Consider the following 23,573-nt stretch of genomic DNA (forward strand, 5'->3'; position numbering starts at 1 on the left):
AAATGCATGCAAAAAGTCAGCCGTTCCCTGGGGAATCCCAGTGCTCAAACAGATGCTGGGATAAAATGAGAGCCTCTCTGTTTGATACCTATTATATACATGAACCAAGTTTTCAGGCACAATGGTTGAGCTTTGAAAGTAACTCAGAGGCAGGGATGTTGTAACTGCGGCTTCCAAAGGCCATGGGGAGAGCAAAGCTCAGTTACTGGACATCAAGGAGTTATAGACGACCTGGCCAGCTCTCTGCAGTATGTATCAGTGCTTTGAGGAGCCATTCATCACTCTTAGAAGTTTCCACTGATAAAAGCAGAATATCTGAAAATTAGTAAACATCTTTGGAACAGCCCAGAGGTCAGCAGAAGGAATGGAAAGTGGGATGATAAGCCAAGGCCAAAGGAAACCAGAATGGTGAGAATAATGTGGTAGATCTCTTATCACTGATGAACTGTCAGGTAATACCAGAAGCTACTGCAAGCAAAGTAGAGGTCCATAAAGGTCTCAAGTGCTGTGAGGAGTCCTGGGTCATTTAATATAAAAATTCAAGGTATACAAATGTGATAATTCAAGGTATACAAATGTGGCTGTCTACTGAAAAAATAGTTCAGATGAGTGAGACCAACCAGTGATGCCAGAAGTCCCACTAGCCCTGTAGCCTGTCACCCCCACGGACCCACAGCAGCATGCCCCTGGCAAGCATCCTCTCATCCTTCCCTACAGCACTCTTTTTGCAGCCCAGGGACTTAAAAGCCAAAGGTGGGGCCTCTGTTGTTTAACGCTGGGCATCAATACTTTTCCTCATGAATCTGAAAACCGGTGATATGTTTGTAATGGTGAAGATTATATTTATCCTCCGAACTGGGGAACGAATCCGAATCTTTCCAGCCCGTAAGTTTCAAAATAGCAATTTGCTGGTACCCAAGTGTCAATGTCTACCCTTGGCGACAGTGATGAATTTCGCTAATAGCCAAATACTTCTATCAATGTGTTTTCCTCAGCTAATTTAGTGCTCATGAGATGGTCCTCAGTGACAAACCTGGCAGCTGGCTCCCTCCGCACGTCAGCAAACTCAGCAGCGTCTGCGCCACCTTCCTCACGCTGTCCCCGGTGTGCATCGAGCCTGGCCTGGAGGAGCTGTACCTGGGGGAGCGGCCAGTTCAGCAGCCGAGTCCCTGTGGCGCTTGCTCTCTGCCAGGACCGTCATCAAGGTGCCAGTGGCAGCGGTGGCCGTGCAATGCGTGCACCTGCCTGCCAGAAACTGGGCTGGCACCCAGCGGACTCCTTCCACACAGGTTTCCGAACAGGCGTCAGATGGCAACGGCTCCTCGTGCGGCTGCAAACCAGTGACCTACATTACCAGTCCCCCGAGCCGTCCGAGGCCCCCAGAGTTTCTCATTAGTGACAGATTCTTATTTATTTCATGTAGTCAGTGGCTTCTGCCAATAGACACTGCACTCCTAATTAAAAGCTGACTTCTTTCATAACCTACAAACTCCTATTTCCACCTCTGCTCCAAGAGGCAGAGAAATGTGAGGCTTTCCTGTGGCCAGGCTTGTCCTCCATTTAACGGCAGGTTCCACAGACAAAGCAGAAATGCATTTTGTTTTATTTTTTTAAAGACAGGATAAAGCAACAAAGTTTGAAGGACATCCAACATTTATGCTGTGTGCCCACTTAATATCACAAGGGACTTTCCGCAGGAGCAAAGGTTTTCTTAATAAAGGGTCTCATTGGCCGGTTGGATCAAATCATGTAGACACCAATATTTTGCTTCTGGCAATACCTTAAACCCACAGTTAGGCAGGTGTAGAGACTGCAGTGGCCTTGAAACTCTAGCATGGTTTATACATGGTATACACATCTTTGAGGATTTGGAGAAATCTACAAGGGATCTAATGCTTTTCCACCTATTGACATTTACAAAGCAGTTTAAATCATGCATGAGAGGCCTCAGGCACATGTAGTTCACAAAACATAACTCTGCGCTCCCAGGGAATTTAAGCTGACCAATGCTCTTTATTAGAACCGACAGTGAAAGACAGCTCCTGCAAAATCTGTACAAGAAATGCAATGCAAAGATGACAGACTTAATGCCAGTGGATATATTATGCAGATTATCCAACTCAAGCCTTGCTTGTTAAATAAGTTTCATGCTTTCCTCACTCCCATTGCCCCTCTTAGGAAATATCCTCCCCTGGCTTTATCATGGGAGCTGTTCCCTAAATTCCTTGATCAATCATCTGCTTTCCAGGACTTCAGACATGCTGAGTTAGCTCTGAAGATAAGACAGCCATGCTTAAACAGTAGAAAACAGTTAAACCTTTTCACCTAACAGCACAACAGTGCCATGCACATATCAGACTAATACTTTAAAAACTTAACAGCTATTTTGCTGATGAAAGAATAGGAGGGATTTTAAGGAATCCATCATCTCTGACAAGTCACCTTGAAGCTGTGAATTCTCAGTGCAATGTAATTTTTTCAATATATGCTTTTGCTATGTACATACAAATGAAGAACAAAATGCTGAGATCCTTGCTCCAGTTTTGATCAGTTCTTAATTAAATTTTGAAAATCTCTAATACAGATTATGTAAGAATCTGGCTTCCTACCAGGAGAAAGAGACTATGTGTAATTTGGACGTTATCTTAAAGCTTGTGAACAGTGCTTAATATATATGCGAAAGTACTCTGTGTTCATATAGAAACGTAACTTGTGAAACTCTCCTCTTGGTGAACACCGTTCAAACAATTATTTTCCCTGACTTCACCCAGAACTGATGTGAATACGTGGTAGGGTCCATATTTTATAGAGCAACTTTAGTTCAGATGTGAATTTCAGCCACTATTGAGTACACTGACAGCCTCTTGGAACAGCACATTTAAACGTCCAACCATGTAAAGGTTGTATCTGAATACGTATATAAGAATACAGATATTAAAAAGCCATTTAAAGTAAATAATTAAATGTTAGTGCATAAAATTCCTATATATACATCCATATCTATATATCTATGTGTTATATTACATATGTGTGTGTGTGCATATGCATTGCATATATACATTACACATATAGTTAATATTATTAAGTTATCAGGGAGATGCTCACTGACTAGCAAATGGAGAACTAAAAATCTTTTTATTTTAAAACTAATTCATTGAAACTAAAGGTTTTAAAGAAACTCAGCCTTACAGTGACATTTCTGAATCACTACTAGTGGCTTGCTTAGCAGCCAGCCAGGTCACACTAGACTTGACCTAATAAAAATGATTTGCTTGATACCACTCTATCAGTACCGCAGAAGCGTTACTGGCAAATTGAAATCACTGGTAGCTTTTGCACAAATAGGAAGCAGAAACGGATGTAGACTAACTACTCTGCTTAAGGGGAATCAAGGGAAGGGATTTTTTTTCACAATACCACTTTAGTTTTCCTTTAAATCCCCAGCTAAAAATAGCAGCAAAAGCCCCTTCCAAAATGCCTTCGATGAGTATAAGCTCGAACTAGCTTAATGGGTCCTATTTACAATCATGCTTTTGTTACTGGTTGTAAAACACATGGCAAAGCATAAAGTGTGACACCAATGGAGACATAAGAGGCATTTAGTACTCATATGTAACCCCACCTCTTCAGAAATTAGACAGATAACATAACAATGAACGTTTCATAAGGTTTTACAGTTTGATTCACTGCTGACGGAAATCAGTAAAAAGGTTATAATTGACTTCAGCGATACTGGATCAGGGCCCTAAACAGAACAGAAACCTGCACATTGTAGAGGGAGGGAAGTTAAATCTGTTCAGCTGCTTTGTTCCTGGGTCTTGCTAAAATACCTTTGCCATGGATACTGCAGCTTTCTCACCGGAGAACGGGAGCACCAGGTCAGAACCAGGCTCAGCAGGCTCCTCGGGGAAGGGTCACAGCAACTGTTAATCACATCTTACCGACCACAGGATAATCCGGTCAGGCACAGCGGTTCTGCAGCAGCGTTACCGACTTCTGTGCTCACACACTATATACCAGATGCCTCAGGTTTTTTGTATGATGCTTTTTTTCAGCCATTATGTGTATTAAATCAAGAGATAATTTTCCAACTGCCATAGGTTTTCATCTGCTAAAAAGAATTCCTTTGGAAATATTGCTATCAGTGCACATCAAAGAAGCAGCAGTAAAATGAATTTTAAAAGGCATCTAAATGTTAATTTTATACATATACGGATATAGGCCAGCATACCAGGTAAATATAAATGCTGTCATACCCAACCACAAACTTGGGAGACGGGTAGCAATATAGCAGTGAAAGAGCAGGATAACCCATAGACTATTGAATACAATTTTGCAAATGTCCTGTGAGCTTTAAAACACTGAAATTCATCGCATACATCAAGATCCTAATGTTGAACAATTTACATAGTCTTGAAAATCGGCAGGGAAGAAGATCTCAAGAGAGGGGAAAAAGAAAAACAAACAGAAAATCAAATAGTAACCTCAAACCGTATCACAGAGTACTTTCAGCTAATGACTTTAAGATAGCCAATGGTTTTGCCTATTGCAGCACCTTGCTCCTCTGCTGAAATTCAAAAGAACTGATTAATATCAAATGAGTTTATCTGAAAACTAAGCAAAGAATACTTAGCAGAAAGAGCAAGGAAGAAGCATCTTGTATCAGTAAAACTGACATGTAAGCAGTTTTCTTGATCAAATTCTGGTTAAATTCAGTGAAAATGTAGTAGTAAAATGAAATAAGCCAAGTCTGCTTACCTTCAATAATCTATAAATATCTTTCTAAGGGCAGAACAGCTGCTTTACTGTGGGAAAACCCATATGCAGTACAATTTCTCATTTATAATTATGAGAATAAATTATATTTCATATTCCTTCCATGTCCAGGTCCTTTCTTTGATTTTACATGGGACATGGTGGCAATGAGATGGACTTCCCAGAGAGACTGGCATGGGATGTGTGAGGAGACGAATGCTTCATGTGGCTCAGGTTAGTCAGCCAAGGAGGCACAACACAAACTCACCCATGGCCACTCCCTAGAAGGGGTTACCATCTCTCTTCACAGTAGAAGTCTTCTCAAGGAAAGAAGTGACCTGAACTAGAAGCCACCACCCATCTCTATGGATTGTCCATGTTGTGCCTGCACAGGAGCCACAAGAGCTGTCCCCACATGGCAACCCAGCCCCTTGGGTAGTTTGGGACAGGTCCAGGGGGCTCAAAACCCCTCAGAGCAGGAGCGGTACCAGGGATGCTCCTGGAGGACGGTGCCTCCTGGTCACCGCCAGTGCAACAACCACGGGTGGCTCTCCAGCAGCACGCGGAGCTGGGCCAGGAGCACCTGGTGCCCTCCCTGCCGTGCCTCCCTCACACTGCGTCTGTGCACGTGTGGATGATGGATCCAGGCCATAAACTGAGGCGGTATTAAGCAGGCGCAAAATACTGTAAAATATAGTAAGACTGCAGTCTTATGCATATGCGAACAACTTCTGCACTCTGCTTTGATCCAGTGGCATATTTAAAACATTTCTGTCTGTCCTGTGACTGGTTCGTTGACATCTCTAGCCAGGCCCCAGTCTGTTACTAATTGGCACTGCTGTTGTCAGGCTTGGGAATGAGGCCAGGGCCAGAACAGGCAAGAAAAATAATCCCCTGCCCATTCCCAACGATGGCTTGTTCTCATCGGGAGCACTGCTGAGACAAGCACACGGGGAGGCTGCATAGCCGTGGCACTGCCCTTGTTCTCTGGAAACGGAGCTCGCTCTCAAGGGGATATTGATCTCAACACACTATTTAAAAATGCATTAAATACATTTTTTCTCTCTATATTTGATAGATATAATTATGGCAGTCCCTAGAACAACATGCCTGTTTGTAGACTGCTTTCAAATTCATCTAATTTGTATTGCCAGATGGTATGAATGATTGCTACAGATAAACTTTGGATACGTTCCATTATTAATTGACAGAAGCATGGTCACAGCAGAACGCTCATCCCACACTGCATATCTGACAATTAATGGTTAAAAGATGAAAGTACTGAGGAAAAAATGAGTCCCAGGAGTTCCAAGTCCCATTTTATAGCCTTGAGAGCTAAACTTAAACCACCAAAATGTATTATGCTCTTAGATCTCTACACGAGTCTTGTTGCACTTGTGCAATTTCCAATCCCGTCAAGAGCTCTTTGCAAAAGTCAGGCTGTGGTCATGGTGTGCTATACGGTGGGACTGGGAAACAACACAGGAGGGTGAAATCTGACAGTCTTCAGGTTCAAGAAATCAGATGGCTGTAAAAACCAAATGTCTCAACCGAGGCTCATTGCAGATGGTTGGTTTTAAGCTGGTATTCTGCATAAAACACAAACACAGGCGTCGTGATGAAAAGCATAAAACTGAGCGCTGTAGACAAGACACTTGCACCCACGTAACAGAGAAGTCCTGAGGAGCTGAAAATACCTTGCATTTAAATATTTTAGAAAACTGATATCTAATGATTATGACTTCAATGAATTAAGCCAAAGCTGAGAAAAAGCAAAGTGCTTAACTGATAAAAATTTTTCATTTTCCAAGCTATGCCATCAGAACACATATAATATACACTGAATCTTTTTTTTTTTTTTTAAAGAGCTGACATTATGAGGCAAGAAATCCTCAGATTTGGGATAAAGAACATTTACCAGTGACACAGAGCTTAAAGACAAAGAGATGAGGAAGGATGTCCTAAGACTTGAAAAAGAAAAATAGATGCTTTGTAGATTCTTGCAACGTTTTTTCCTCTTACTATGTACTGAACAGCATGACACATCTTAGAAACAATATTTACACTTATAGTACAACTTTCATCTGCAAACTCTTGCATGTCATATACACTTGCACACTCCTTTTCATAAACACACATACTGAGCATAAACAGCCAAAAAAAGGTATAAAAATTACTTCATCTGAGGTAGGACAATATGGCCAGTTGGCAGAGAATACATGTACTATATCATGACTTAGAGATTGATGCGAATAGTGTTATAATTACAACTGCAGAATCTGCTTGGCAGAGATGAGGAAGAATACAAAAACGCAAAATGAAGTTTGACTGTTGCAGGCAAGCTGATAACCCTGTTCTCTGCCCTCCTGTACACATCGTGTGGCTGTAATGATGCACAATGATCACAGACACCTACAAGTTCAAAAGCTGAGCTGTGGATTCAGGTCTTTAATGTTAGGACGCTGATTTGTGCAGGAGGTAAATATGCCTGGGAAAAAAAAATAAAAAAAAATACAAGGAAACAAAACCAACCAAACACCAACTTGTGAAGATTTCCTTATTGTATTATTTTACTTTGGGTATTGCCCCATGCTACCCTCTGGTGTGTTTCTGAACTGTTTCCTCAGCCAGATCGATTGCTGTCTTTCTTCTGGCTGGTATATGTGGCATAAACACAAAGGTGATACCTACAGTCAGCATCAGATCTGACTGTTCCCGACAACTCCTGTGATACAGCAACCTCAGGGACTCGAGGACACATCTGTGAGTAGATGTAGTAGCTGCCATCTGCACGAACTGCATTATTTAACTGCATTGGCACTGATTAACATTTGCTGTAACCTATGGTAATGGGCTCTGGGGGCTTTCCATGTCTGCTACACAGTGGCAGCTGATGTCTCCTGCTCCATCCTTAAAACAGGATGTTTTAATTTTTAATGGAGCACATGTTCGATTGGCTATACAAACAGGCTAATCTGCAAAGCATGTGCTCAATAACAAGCCAAGCTATGCAGCCAGAATAACAACACTGCTTTGCCATGCACGAGATGCAAAAGGCTTCCTGTTTTATGCCACCCTCGCTCAGCACTGATGGTCAAGAGAAATGACTGTGCACGTTCCCCATTTTCAACAGCAGCCCTTAGGAATTAGCTACTACCTTCGCGGCACCTCAGGCTGCCAGCTCATTTCGCATTTAGGAAGCTGAAGCAGAGAGTTGACAAAGTTCAGGTGCCTGGAACAGAAATCACGACGGCACAGCAGAAGCATTCAGAGGCAAAACTACAGCACGCGCTAGGAGGGAGAGCTGGGTCGGGGCTGGCACGCTTGGAAGAAAAATGAGCTGGTGAGCATTTACACAGATAGCAGAGAAGTGAACACTTCCCTGGTGCTGAAAACAATATATAAATAAAATTCTGCACGTCCATTCCTTCTCTCAGATCTCATGTAACCCACAGACATTCTGCTTCAGGGCATGTCTACTAAGATTATGATGTCAACATTCTGCGTTAAAAAGCACGAATTACATACATGTTAGAAGTATCAGGTAGAAGCATAACCTGCCTCTATGATACTGTTTGGTTTTGCCAACATAAGCTCAGGTGCTTTTTTTTTATAATCCCAAAGAGAACAGGAGTCCTCTAGAGATGAAGGCTGTAACGCAGTGTTTTAACATGTTTATGATGAGGAGAAGCTAGCACAGTCACAAGTGTTTCCCTTGAGATGGTATTTTTGGGGAGGGATACAGGCCGTAACTAAGTCCCGCAGCCAAACGGATAATGAAGATTGCTAGAACAGACATATGCAAACAAAAAAGGACTAAAAAAAATAAAAAAGGCAACCACTGGGCAGACATGTATTTGTTGGCGTATCCAAAAGCAGATGGGTTGGAATCCAGGAATCCCAAGCTCTTGCCTGTGACACCTTGTCAGGTTCTTCACTTTCCAGACTCAAGGAATTTGCTTCTCTTTCTTTTTTTTTTTCCCTCTTAAGAAGCATGTTTTCCCAAGTTCAGTAGGTTTTTCTCTGTTTCTTTGAATCACCTGCTACCTCTGACCTGATTTGTCTATAGAATATGTTAAAACTATAACAAGCATGGGCTTATTAAACAATTAATGGAATGCTATTTTAGGACAGCCTTGTCTTGTTCCAAACCTGTACTCATGACCATTTCTGAAGCATAAACATGAACTGACCTTTCAAAAAGGTCACTTTTATTTTTCTGTGTTTTCTTCCATGATGAATTATGCCTTTGAGAAAGGCACTAAATTATTAAGCCTTTCAATAGATTTAAGAAAGTTAGAGGAATGTTAAGAGGAATTTCATTCCTGTGGTCTTCACAAAGTACACATAGGAAGCTGTTTGATGGTTTGGATTGGTAAATACATCTAATGAGCTAATGAACATCTTTTTCTGCCTTAAGACATGCATTTTGAAGATGCTGATGTAATTATCCCCCTCATAAGTGGCCAGCCAGGTCTCAGGGCAAGAGCTTCAGCATTGTGAAATGCATTTCTACCTTTTGAACCAACTGATACATTTCCAGCAGTGGTCCACTGCCTGAGAACAGATCTGGCATTCACGCTTTACTACTGATTATCCTGGAAGCACATGAGAAAAATCCGACTGTTATTGCTTCTTCTGTGTTTTTGCAAGCTGTTGGAATATTCCAAAAAACACAAAAACATCATAAATTCACTGCAAACTTAGAGTAAAGGACAAAAGATCCTCACACAGTAACCTAAAATCCCCTGCTGTAAATGCTGCTAGGTACTGGGCACAACAACGTGAGAAATGGTTGAGAAACCCCACTTGGAGGTTAAACGCTCCATCTCCCTTCCATCAGCAATAACAGACCAAGTGCCTGAGCTGATCTCTACAATAACAAGATCTAAATCAGTGAGGGCAGTATTAGAGTTTAAAGATAAAATGAGTATTGATTGGTGTGCTGAAGTCCACGTGCAAAAGCAAGCTTTGAACCCCTTTGATAAGAAACCTTGTCTGTTTGAGAAGTCAAAAACTCCCAGGAATGTTACCAGATTCTCAGTATGTACAATCTGTTGACATCTGAAGGGGCAAGTATAAGCTCTCTGCTTATCTTTGCATCTATCACAATCACCGTTATCACATAGGAAATAGTTCTTAGCATAGCGGCAATCATCCAAGCCCAAATTTCAGACAGCCTGGAGACAAAAAAAAAAAAAAAAGTAGCTATGGAATTCAGGTCTCTTCACGATGCAGTTGACAAAGCTGCATAGCTGCATTCATCTCCGTTGTAACTCAGGAAGGTTTAGTCTGCTCTACAGAAACTGAAAAGCTGCTACATTAATGCACAAGGGTGTCCTTTCCATCAAGTTCCTTAATTAGCTTATCTGGAGAAAAAACTATACCAATCAAATTAAATATTAATCACATATAAACTGCTGATCACAATCAGCTGGGGGTTCACGCATGCAGAACGTAGGGATCGCAGTGTGATTTCTTTTCCCAGAGAGTTTCCTCCTGCTCTCTTTCCATTGCCAATTTAGCAAATTCATATAAAAAACAAAGCCTGAGTTTTCCAAATACAACATTAACAACAGACCAGAAGTTTTTCTGCACTAAAATATTGAACTGAAAATTCAGTTCCTTTAAATCTTTCTAAATCCTTGCCTCTGATTGGGTTCATTAATAAACATGCTGGTTTTGTTACAGGGAGTGACATATGGCATAATCCGCTAACAGGAAGAAGTATTTTGCATTTTATTGTAGAAAACAAACATGCAAACAGGTTTTCACAGATGGCTTTCTTAGCTTCTGGGAGGAAAAAAAAGCTCAATAATGCTTGAAAACAATTCTCCCCCCTTCCTTAAAAGAAGAGAAGGGAAAAAAATTTGACTAGAATTGCTTTTCAATTAAAGTAAATTCTACTATACATTGCAGCTATACTCCAACTTCCCTTATACTATTGTTACTGCTTTAGTTATGCATGAAATAAAAGCCTATCAACTCGCAAGTATCTGACAGTATGTACCTAGGGAAAGAAAACAACAGGGTGAAATTCTTGGCTGAATTCTTGACTCCAACCATTCCCTCGCAGATTTCTCTTTCCCTACAACAAGACTAAGATTTCACCCTTGATATCAGAATGACACCAATTTAGGACCTAAATTCAACTTTCAGAACAGCACGATCAAGACAGTGTAAAACTGATTTGTTCTTCTGATAAGGAGAGCTCTAAGTCTTGTTTTTGGGGTTAGAGCTTCAGCTAAGTGCTCAGTGCTGTGAGAAAACCACCAAAGATACCAGAGAAGACTTTTAATCAGGAGGGATTTGGACCTCTGTAACTAGACCTCTGCCCATATTCCCTCATTACTCTGTTGGTTTGGTCACACAACAATGTGAAGTCTATGGTCCACAGTCTTGGAATAATCTTATGTTATTTAAAATCTAAATTACGGGTAAATTGCAATAAGTCTGAGAAATACTTTATATACATGTTGTGAACGTAGAGCACCTTTCTCTTCTGGTCATTCTCACTCAGACTTGCTACACTGCTCCCTCCTCAACTTCTCACCGTAGCCTACTGGAAACATGACAGACCTTACTCTGAATTTCATGGTGCTCTTTGTAAGGTCATATTTGCAGTATAGTTTTTCAGTTTTGATCAGCATATCCAACATTGCTCAATCCCAAGGCAACTCAGCTTCCTGTCCTCCCCAGAACATCGATGTTCCCATTGCTGCAGCAAGCACAGACCTCTCTGTGCATCTCCTAGAACTGTGAGGTTTACCAAGAACTAAGAATTCTGGGCTACAGCAGTATCCCAAACCTTTGGGGGACCTCATGTCAAATACGTCCTTTAAATATAGGTCCCTGCCATTTCCATTTGACTAAATCTCTGCCTACCTTGTTGTGTGGGGACTGGAGAGGTAGATGATAATTTGACACAAGGTGGTAACAATCGGGAGTGAAGACATCAGACCTAGTTGTGGAGGGAGGAAGTGCTTGAACCACCTGCTCGCCCGGGGCTGCAGAATCCTACCTTAGCATCACCCAGAAGAAGTATGCAAACCCAACTGCTTATGAACACAGAAAGTGGGCACCTTTCCTATAGTCTGAAATGTTGCAGCTGCCCCTTCTGTAACTCTGGTGGAGGTAACGGTGCTCATGCATAAGCTGACAGAAAGCTGTGGCAATCTTGTAGGTAAAGTAACAGTGGACTCAGGAATGGTTCTTCCTGCTAACTTCCACTGGTATTACTAGGACTCTCATTAGCAGAAGAAATACATTCCCTAAGATGAAGAACAGAGCGTTCAAAGCTCCCCGGGGCTATAAAACTTGCCTTACAATTAGAGTTTCCTGAAGGAGCAAAGAGGAGACTTTGTTACTAGCAGGCCAGTCTCATGGGAGAAGGAAAGACCAAGAAAGCTGGTTTCCGTGTGACTGGAAAGGAGGATTGGGTGAATCCATGAACTGCATGTTTCAGCCTTTTCTGTGTGCTAAAATACAAAACAAATGTTCCAGAAGTTTTCTGCATTAGGTGTGCTTAAAAGCTCATGCTGTCTACATGGCAAAAGCAGCCAGTCTAATCCCTGTATCTCTTTTGCATAAGGAATCTGAGCTGACAGCATTTAATCAGCTCCAAATTTACACTACTGATCACCTTTTCCATTTAATCATGACTACAGCCTTTCAAGAAGTAATTCCCTTTGGTTAAAATTAACAATGACAGGCTGTGTTTTTACACACTGTTGAAATGTGTAAAACAATCAGATGGAGAAAAAAAATGCCCTCCTTTTTCAGAGCTGATTTATGATATATATGCAAACCCTATTAAAGTTAAACCATGCTTTTCAATGAAATGAGGATTTCCAACAAGCTGCTCTCCATTTTATTTAAGGATCCCAATGACTGATACAAACGGTGGTAATCAGCTCTATTGCTAATATAGGATATTTGGGCTAGGAGATAACATACTTAACCCTTAAGTGAGAAATAGCTCATAAATCACAAGCACTTTCTGAGAGAAGTATAATAAGACCCTCTCTTGTGAGCAGAAATCAAATGATATCCAGCTGAGACACATTATACTCCTTTCTCCAAAATCTAAAGGTTAAATATGAAGAGCAATTAATGTAGAGAAGGAAGATCAGGGGAAGTGGGGACAGGAGTAGGTGGCAAAGAGGAATGCAAATATCTACATGGGTGGGTTAACCTTATCCCGACAGATAAGATGAAACTAGGGAGGAAGGACGTATGGCTTGGAAGAGAAGGGGAGCTCTCAGAAAATGACAGGGCCTGCTGGATGCCTTCAAGCAGTCTTGGACGGAGCGTACACTCCTACATCATCCAAAGGCTGAACAGAGACAGCGACAAGAAGCACTGCATTTCCCAGAGGCAAAGACACGAGGGGAACATGGAGCCGGGTGACACTGAGGCCTGCCGCAGCCCCACAGCTGACAGAGCGCCAAAGGCGTGCGAAGGCCTCCGTGACCAGGCACTTCAGGAAAAGAATGCCCCGGCCATCACAAGCCAGACATTGAGCCAAACTGAGGTGTAAAACGGATCACTCAGGGTCACCAACTCGGGGATGAATTCAAGGCCAACACTGAGGAACGCTGAGTAAAGCCTCCTGATGTGAGGCAACACAAAAGCCCACTGAGGAATACCTCTGTGTCTGGCACGCGCGCCAGCCCCAGCAGAGAAGCAGGATCATGCCGTGAGGTCCTATCCCATCGCAACTCAGCAGTGAAGCTGAAGCTGTTGCATCTCAGCCATCACCTACTCCCAAACCGCTAAAACACAACATGCAAGCTAAAAATTATTCATCATAACTATTCACTAGAGGATCCTACTGTGTTTTGACCGTTGAAAGGAGAGGTAAAAGCTACAGTGAGCAGTCTCCACTGCGTAGGAGTGTTCAGAAACACGTGATGAAAGCCAACAGCATTTCTGTTTTGGTTTCATCTCAAGATTTCCTTCTGGGTTTCTGTGTTTTCCTTCTGCTCAGGGGAACGGGAGCGAAGCAGGTGAGGGGGGCTCAGCTCCTGGAGCAGCGATGCGAGTGGGAGGTATTTGGGCAGGTGGAGAAGCCTCAGTGTCAAGGCACACAGCAGTGACAAAAGGCTTGGCTCCGTGGTGTCCACTGCTACGTGCCATCTCCCTACCTCACCCACATGGCTCGCAGCAGCACGGGGGCAAAATCACCAGGAGTAAAGACCATAGTGTAACATTTTTGTTTTTGTGAGGTGGCAAAGAGCAAGAGAGCTACCGAGGAGAAGTTACCTGGGAGAAGAGCTGGGGTGAGACCAAGGAAGAACGCTTCGGTTCTGCTGGTTTTCCTACCACACATCCGTAACGCTTACTGACGGGTTTATCACCTCGGTTCTCTGTATGGGATGCAGCACTAAAAGGAGCCAAGCCTATCACTGAAAATGTGGAAAGCTTGTTTTTCTCAGAGCTTGATAGAACTACAATGTAGATAAACAGGGACATTTCCTCCAAAGATTATTCTCCACTACAACTTTTTCTGTGTGCGTGTGCTGCTTGCAGAACATTCAACTTGTTTCCAAAATAAATAGCTCCCAAAGAGGGTTTAATAGGGTTTGCTGTTTTCCAGAGGAAATAGATTGCAAACAAACTGTTTCCTGCTCCTATTTCAAGTGAATTTGGGTCCAATTATTTTCTTTTTTAGCATAAAGCTAAATGGACTATTCTGCCCTGTCCCTGACTGAGTCGAAGCATGATTTCTTTTGATTATGCTTTTATGTTGCAAAACGTAGGGCTCCACAGACATAATGGACATCTCTGGGAGAGTGGCAGCAATTTTTTTTTTCTTTTTTTTTTTTTTTTTAAGTGTGCCAATGCTTGTCAGCGCTCACTTTGGTGCCTGCTGTGCCAGAATAAAAACACCAAAGGAGGCAGAGGGAGGGAGAGAGGGAGGGGAAAAAACCCCAAACAAAATAAGTACTGTCCACCATGCCTAAGGGAGGCTGGCACAGAGGTGGGCAGAATTCAATAGCGTCTGTGTGGGGCATATCTGAAGCACTAGATGAAGTCTGATTTCCGTTTTCTCCCAGTTATTCTGACTACTGGGTTTATTCCCCCTACCCCCCCAATTTATTTTTTTGCCTTTTTTTTTTTTTTTTAATGGAGCAGTGATAATTAGTAGCAGTAGGGAGGGGAAATCTTGGCAGTTTTCCCATTGTGACCTTTATTCCAGGACATATTTTGTGGTCCAAAAGCTTCCATCCTCTTCTTTGTTTAGTTTATAAATAATGTTGATCAGAAAAGGGAAAGGGAGGGAAGCTCCCCTGTTCCTCTTGATGGGAGGTGAATACCATCAACTTCCTGGTATGGAGGGTAAAGCTGGGAAGTTTGTCACTGTCTGGATTAGTGGGGTATTACCAAGAATCAAACCACTGACTTCCTTGAAGATAAAGACCTTTATGTTGGCTGCAACTTAGGAATGTACAAAACATGTTCTCATCCTCCAAGTCAAAGAAAGAAAGAAAAAAATCTGTTTCTATTTGTCTGGCTGTCTGTAGCCCAGGGGCAATAAATTCTATTGCAGGGACAAGGATGAAAAATAATGTGCTTCACTTTTGGTATCTGGATTTTACAAAAAAAAAAATTAAAAAAAATCCTTATATGCTAGCTACTGAATCAGCCTCCAAGGGCCCTTCTTAGTGTGCGTTCTCAGCAGACACACTAGCTCCTAGCCCTAATTACAGCCACCTTTTTTTTTTCTTTGATGGATCCAGAGAGAGGTATGTGCCTTGGTAATTACAGCAAAAGTCTGGAAGGTTTCATTTTTCATTTTCTTACAGATTTGTATTAATGACCCTGGGCAAGTCACTTAACACCTCTGATAAAATTTCTACTTGGGATCAAGACCCTGGCTATAACGTTAAAACTCAAAATCAGACTGGGAATCTTTATAGGCATCTCCTCATGAGGGTTCAATCTATTTTCCTAAGAAAAAAAGACCTGGATGGTCTTTTCAGTATGGAAAAGGCTGCAGAAACGCATATTGTCTTAGGAGTATAAAAAGTCACAGTTTGCATATCAGATATGAGGCAGTATTGCCACCTTTCCTCATATTCATAGAAAAAAGATTTTAATCATAAGTCCTCTTAGTCATCTGTGGTGTAATTTGCTCCTGGGAAGACAGAGCAGCCTCCAGTCTATTCCAGGTTCATCTCACACATGCCCTGTGCTGCTTCTCAGCATGAAAATGAATTCCATCTCCTAGACTCAACAGATGCACACGGCAGGTTCTACCTGTTATACGGAAAAAAGCCTCGGGACACGTAAGTGACTACCAAATACCTGCCAAAGAGATAGACACTAAAACTCTTTGGTGGCTTTTAACTTAATATTTCTTAATTAAAATAAAATTGAAGAGAGTGGAGAGAAAAAAAAACAACCCTTAATTGTGTCAGCCATGGAAGAAATCTGAGACTGAGGGCTCCAGAGAAGAGAAAGTCCTTTTGGATTAAAACTCTACATTTTATATTTTATCTCCAAAAGGCTATAAATGAGGTTTGGGATTTAAAAAAGATTTCATATGATTTTGTAATTACCCAAGTTACTATTACCTGATTAACACAGGAATCCTAATAGTCTGTTGCACTTTCATTTCTCCAGTTGTGGTTGTCATGGGGCTCGACACCTGTCACCTGTTCATTTACAGGCATTTTAATTAACCTACATTATGTATGCTTTTTTTTCCCTGGATTTAGTGCCTGAATTTCATATTAAAAAATAAAGTTAATAGCTACCTGAAGGAGGGCTGCTGCCAAAACATTCACAGTCGATCCTGCCACATCCATTTATCAGTACATGTCGCAGCAGCAGCAACCACCGGCACTTAATTGGCAGAAGTATAGGGTAGAATAAATTCCTTCTTGCAGTGATATAGATCTGAAACCCTGCCCTAAACATAAGGTCTTTCATGGGTTTGCCTGTGGAGCTATAGACAACCTGTATATAGTTGGTTGCATTTGGACCTACTTTGCCGGTCCAAATCCACATAAAAATCCTCTGGATTTTGCTTGAATATTGACAGAAGAATCAGGCCTGCCACCCTACCAGAAAAAAAGTCCTAGGAAAAGGAGAGGTAAAATATGAGTGCCAACATTTTATTTGGGTTAAATGGTTCTCCATAACCACTTAGCACACACAGGCTGCTTTCATGTGTCCCCTCCTGTTACACGTGTACTGGCCTAGCAGAGCAGAATTCCCCTAAAAGCTTGGGTCGAACCAGACACAGCTGGCACATCACATCCAGCTTCCCCGCACAAACTGAACTGCGGTGAATTCGAGTCCCAGGTACCTCCCCAGGTCTTTACAATGAGTCCTCTGCAAAGAGAGATCTGCCCAGCCTTTTTCTTCTATAGAGCAGGCAGAGGCAGCCACTTGCTTCTTTGCAGGCAAATTCAGTGTCTCTGGGAAAGGTCCCAGGCAGCGGGGTGAGCTACATGGAGCTGCTGGGGGCTCTCCTCTCGAAACAGGGCGACTGCACACGAACTGCTGACTGAGAACCAACTCTGAAACTGTCAGCCTCCTGGGCTGTGCAAGAACGTGGGGGACACGTGGGAAGACCACTCTAACATCCTGGACAGCGTTATTCAAGTGCCTGGGAATGCCTTTGGTGCTCTTTCATTTAGTAGTAAAGACAAATCCTTACGGACTAAACTTTTAAAGCAGCCTGTGCAAGATAGGAAGTGGCTCCTCTGTTACAGCCTAGATCTGAAATTAATGGAAAATGGCAATGCAACTGATTCTCCCTGTCATGCCATTGAGTCATTCCCATCTTTAAAAGAGGCACTTCACCACCTAGGTCTGATCCTCTCACAGCCTGTCTCTTCTCCATCCTCTCTGGAGAAAACAGGCAACCTGCCTTGACTGGAAGGTTAAAAAAAAAAAAAAAAAAAAGGAAACGGAGTTGCCAGACTTAGCTGCTTTACCAAAAAGCCAGTTCAATTTCAGAAGACACACCTTGCTCTGCACTGTGAGAGTCACCAAGCTTGGGCCCCAACAGTTTCCAGGAGAAGCTTGCCTGCAAGTTCAGATTCCACCCAGAGCGACATCCTCCTTTCAGAGCAGGGGGGAGTTTGGAAACACATTTGGATTACCAGACCCTGGAGCACATTTTGTTATAATCAACAAAATGTTCTCGAGTGCAGACAATGACAATGTCATGGGGACTGTAATATGTTAGTTAATATGAAGCAGTTAAGGGGTTCTTTTCATTTTGCACAGGCCCACGACGATCTTCAAGGCTGATGGATAAAGGAGCACGCATTTAAGAGATGCAGCGTTGGTGATCATGGATCTTACAACCCACTTGGACCATTAACTATCTAAACCAAAGTATGTTCAGTATTCTGCCCCATCCAGAATGGGAACTCCATAGGTTGGTGTAAATGTGACAGCAACATGATTTCCATGTCACTACGTGACTGACGGCAGCACACAGTATCCAAATGTACTCTGTAATATCCTACAAACCACCTTGGGCGGCCAGGCTGGAGGAGAGCAACATCAAATCACACTCAAAACTGCACTAAAACCACTCTGCTCTGCGATGCTGAGGAGAGCACCCAGTGCTTTGAAAGAGATTGTGGGCACAGCACAGTTTACGTGGGAGCATTTGTATCTTAAATCAGATAATCAATACACATAATCACAAACAACTGTCCCTTTTGACAACAGATAAACAGAAATTACTTGTCAACTGGCTCTGCAAGCACCAGAATGCCGCTTTCAGTAAGATCTGACGTCTCTTTCAAGCAACAGAAAGAAGAGTGGGAAGCCACAGACTGCCTTTCAACGCTGCATGCACGGAACCAACTATGAAACTCTTTTGTGTTCGGCTTTCATAAGCAGGACTGGGGAGAATGAACTGTTTGGTCACATCAACATGAATAAATATATCAGCCCCATCACCCAAACGATGCAGGGAGCAGCTTACCCTCCACTCAAACAGGCCACCTGTCTGGGCACCAGAAAATTGCTCTATTCATTCGAATTCGTTCTTCCAAATCTGCTCCTGTTCTCAGACATAGCAACAACTAATAATAATCCCACCCGCAGCACACGCTACCCGTCGGCTTCACACCCTCGTGGCTGAAGGAAAATTAATGTCTGATACAAATCTTTTAAAAGGAAAAAAAGGAGAGCAGAGCTCAGAAAAACTCACGGCAATATTGATAATGAAAACAAAAAAGACATTTCATCTAAGGCAAGAACTCCAGCTTGTTTGTAACAGGAGGGAATTCAGTCTGCTTTCTATTCCTCTCTTCTCTTTTCTCTCCTCTTTACCTCCAGTGTATAATAACTGCCTTCTCTTCTGCACATTCACAGCCTTTTGTTTGTTACTTAATAGCTAAGTCTGGGGCTGGGGAAGGGAGATGGGGACAGGGGGGCACTAGAGTTGATGCCAGCTTTGACAGCTCAGCACTTTCCAGCCCAGGCTCCCCGCAGGCTCCCACCGAAGCGCGGCTGCACTCGCGCGACCCCCACCCCGCCAGGCCAGCAGCGGCTCTCCCACCGCTCGGCACAGATGTCAAATGGCTGCAGAGCGCGGAGCCAGGCCCCCAGATTTCAATTCTTAAAGGATTAATTGCCGAGATGAGCCGCACTTCAGTACAGAGCGAGAGAAGAGGTTTTTCCTTTTAGCGTTGACTGTGCTCCTCAGAGCCTGGATCTGAGCCATCCTTTTCCCTGTTTTGCCCCTCCACTTCTCGGAGCCATCTTCGCCTGCAGTGCCTCTTGCATCCACAGCCAGGCACGTACGGCTGGGAGCTCTCGCAGGGCCTATAACTTCAACTGCACAGAGTCTCCTGCTTCAGGCAATGATCTGCTCTGGTTCTTCCCACTTCAGCAGCTATTTCTCGCTACCAAGAAGGACAATAAACCCCCCAACTCCATCTCCCCAGCCGCGATCCAGAATGTCATGCATTTGTGTCAGTGCCTTTGAGCCAGGCGGGAGGCAGGGCCGCGAGGGGGGGGCCCTGCCAGGCAGCGCGGGGCCTGCGCCTCAGCCCACCTCGCCCCCAGCAAAACCCGAGCCCAAGCCTTAGCGCGGTGCTCCCGAGCGGGCGCAGGGAAAACCGAGGGAAATGTCACTGCGATGGGGTGCACGAGGTGAACGTGACCCTCTAAAATTAGCAGGAACTCCCACATCCACTTTTCAGCGCCGCAATAAGTAATTCTCCACGAGTAGGGAAAATAAAGGCTGGAGCATACGGTTTCTATCTGCGCTGCACAGAAACTGATTAAAAATGCTAACAACCATGATTGTCCAACAACCAGGAGCTCCCAAGAGGCTCATACACACAGATGGTGATTAGTTTGGGATGGCCAGAACAATCACTAGTACCATGTTGCAGTAACACCCACAGACTATCTGTCACAGTCCCAAGAGACACTTAAAGGCTGTTTACTTCATACAGTTAACTTGAACCATAAGCTTTACAAGCCTCTTTGATACATTTTTAATCACTCTCCTCATAAACCTATAACATTTCCCCGCACTGATACACGTTTGGGCTCTGTGTATCACCAACTCCTCATCAGGCTGGAAGCAGGCTGAACGCCAGCGGCCCCAGCGAGCGGCGGCACCGAGTGCCTCCGTGCTGCAGCTGTGGCTCCGGGCACCGAGACCCCCGTTGGTCCCCGAGCCCGCGCTGCCGTCCAGCCATACATCACCGCCCGGCCGTACAGCACCGCCCGGCCATACAGCACCGCCCGGCCATACATCACCGCCCGGCCATACAGCACCGCCCGGCCATACATCACCGCCCGGCCATACAGCACCGCCCGGCCATATAGCACTGCCCGGCCATACATCACCGCCCGGCCATACAGCACCGCCCGGCCATACAGCACTGCCCGGCCATACAGCACCGCCCGGCCATACATCACCGCCCGGCCATACAGCACCGCCCGGCCATACAGCACCGCCCGGCCATACAGCACTGCCCGCCCTGGAAACGGCATGGCCGAGAGATCAGTAGTGGCCGTGTAACAAGTATCAGGATGGTTGGACTAAGCTGACTGTTTATCTCTGCAAGACTTAGTTTTTCCAAGGAATTCTGCTGCTCCAGGCTAAGAAAATACTTTTATTTAATGGCTGCTGCATTGTTTGGGAGTTTGGTTTTTTTTTTTTTCTTTTCAATTAGGTCCAATACGCTGAATGTTTCTGAGCACTGTGTGCGATGTTGCTTCCAGTGCTGTATTTCTTCCAGAGATTGTAATCTCTCTTTAAACAAAATGAACAGTTTTGTAATTTATACCTCTCAAAGAAGAATCCCCCAACAGCAGAGCAGCCTTGCCCTCCCCTGCCAGGCAAACTGCTGGGTCCCGATTCTGCAGTTCAGCTCACATGAGCAAACAGCTCTGCCCATGCAAAGCTCCAAGTGCAAACCGAGGAATTAATCACCCCTAAAACCTTGCCCAGAGCCAGGTCTGGGGAACCAGGACCAGACAACAGTGCTTAGTTCTGTCATCTCAGCAATTGCTCCAGGGAGTTAGTACAGTGAAGTCATTGGGAAAGCAGGTTAATTTACGGCAGAAGGAGATGTGGGGCATCGGGCTGTGGAAAGCCACTTTTGCTGCCTGTTTCACCGGTGTAAATTTAAATAACTCCCACAGAGAAATCTGAGATTCACACTGAGCAAATGTTAGTAGACTCTGCTTCTCCTTTGTTGTCGTTTTTCCTCCTTTAATTGCCTCATCTCTTCGGAGAGAATATGTGCCCACAAATGGATTTTTGTAATGTTTCCTTTGCCACCTATAAAGCTGTTTCTGCTTCTGTCCCTTACCCATATGAGATCACTTCCCACCTCTGTGCAGCATGAGGTAGCCTGGTGTAGAGGTCTGAGTACAGATCAGAGAAACCAGAAAGTCGTGGCTTCGCTTGGTGACCTTGAGCAAGTGAAAATGGGATGGGGTTTCAGTACCCCCGACAGAGAAGAGGAATAAAAATGCTGGAAAACTCAGAGAGGAATGAAATAGGAAGGAATCAGTCAATATATGGCTCCGAAAATTTTAAACGCTACAATCCAGAAGTGACAAATAGTATTATGGATATGGATCTACTCAGTTATATTAGTGGGGAAAATAAATTTCCAGTTCTTTGTTGAAAATTCACACAGAATATACAGTTGCTATAGGAGTTATCTTACTACTGCAGAAACTTCTCCAATTTCCTAAAAATATATGTCACTGTAAGAATTTGATGTGGATTTTGAAATGCAAGACTCATTTCTGTTTTCCTGGGGAGTTTTTTTTTTCCTTTTTTTTTTTTTTCCATTTTCTATTTTTTAAACCCATCACAGATCTGTCCTTAAAAGCAATTTAAAAACATAACTACTGGAAATTTCCAAATGAAAAGCAACATCAGACAATACTTTTTTTTTTTTTACTCTACATTTGCTTTACCTCATGTGTTGCAAATCTGCACTGTAAGACTCCCTCCTGGCATCTCCATAACACCGCCCATCCAGGAGGACATCCAAAGCCCTTCTTACCCCAACTTTGCTTCTGAAGGCTAGAGAGGACGTGAGGTGCTGTGCCTTGTGACATCACATAGGCTGTACTCCCTAGCCCTGTGGTGATGCGACAGGTCTCGCAAGGTGGGCATGGGACTTGCACACCTCCTCCTCCTTTTGTGCTCCCCTGCAATAGTGCCAGTACCTTTCGGACTGCCATGCAACCCTACAGCTCATCTTCCTTTAAGACCCAAGATACTAAATGCAACTGAAAAACACTTGACAGCAGTTTGGTGGTTGGTGTGTCGAGACCGCCCACCAGCGTGCTGGCCAGAGCTGTCTCCGTTGCTTCCCTGCGTACTCCTTTGTCTGTGCATCCATCTGTTTCCTATCTTCTGAAACTGTGAGATCATGGCAGGGACTATCTTTGTTTTGTGACTGTACAGCACCTGCCAAAGGGGGTTCTTGTCTATCCCCGGAGCTCCAAGGAAGTATGCTAATTCAATAACGATGATGGCACCTGAAGTGAAAGGAGGTGTGAAGACCACTGCTCTCGCGGCCGAGAGCCCCATCCACTGGGGCAGGAGCCCACAGCTGAACTGGGGCAGCAACAGCTCGCCCTGTCAGGCTGGACGTCAGGAATCTGTGTAGGTGACCAGACTGCACACTTGGATTTAACTAAGCAAATCCACAGCAGGGAAGAAAACAGGACTCAGCTCAGCCAAACCCCTACGCTGTGCTCCAACCACCAGACCACACTTTCTCCTCAGTGAGGCTCCTTCCACACAACAGTGAAGCTTTGGGCCCTGTTTTCCAGAGGAATATTAATAATTATGTTCATATTAACATAGAAAAACTCTTCCCCACCCAGCTGGCATAGCTAAGAGTGTATTGCCCAATCCAGCAGTCAAAAGGAAAGCAACATGATTAATGGAAACATGCCTTGCTTACTCGTGAGCTCTCTCTATTCCCCCACCCACACATATACACAAACTTTTACAGCTTTGGCTACTTAAGATCTTATCCAGACAATCTGTGCGGGGTTATAAACTATGGTAGGAACCCTCCGGCAACAGGGTCCCTACATTAGCAACCACTCTGTATTGAACAATCCTATTGATACTCATCAATCATTTACTTGAAAAGAAGAAGAAAATATATTAAAAGGGACTGCAGGGGATTTATCTTCCCATACTGATAAATTGTTAAAAATTAATGAACTAGAGCAACTCTGAACGCACTGTAAAGCAAACCAAAAACCCCCACAAAATCCCCACAGGCCCTCAGAAAGCTCTTAAAGGGTGCTTCTATGGCAAAGATACTTTGTCCTCCCTGGCC

The 23,573-nt window shown here is 43.7% G+C and overlaps 1 protein-coding gene across 11 annotated transcripts in view; it reads right to left on the reverse strand.

Moving 5' to 3' along the window:
- The window catches only part of AUTS2 (activator of transcription and developmental regulator AUTS2), a 761,169-nt gene that overhangs the window by 154,931 nt on the left and 582,665 nt on the right, over positions 1-23,573 (reverse strand). Inside the window, exon 1 of one of the 11 annotated variants that reach the window (XM_048068143.2) lies at positions 22,186-23,373. The exons of the other annotated variants lie outside the window; for them this stretch is intronic. Coding sequence (XP_047924100.1) covers positions 22,186-22,455 — 270 coding nt within the window. The 5' untranslated portion in view covers positions 22,456-23,373. Of the gene's footprint in view, positions 1-22,185; positions 23,374-23,573 lie in introns of those variants that run through there. 11 annotated transcript variants of the gene reach the window in all.

The sequence above is a fragment of the Anser cygnoides genome, chromosome 18 (assembly GCF_040182565.1).
Source record: "Anser cygnoides isolate HZ-2024a breed goose chromosome 18, Taihu_goose_T2T_genome, whole genome shotgun sequence".
Taxonomy (NCBI): Eukaryota; Metazoa; Chordata; class Aves; order Anseriformes; family Anatidae; genus Anser; species Anser cygnoides.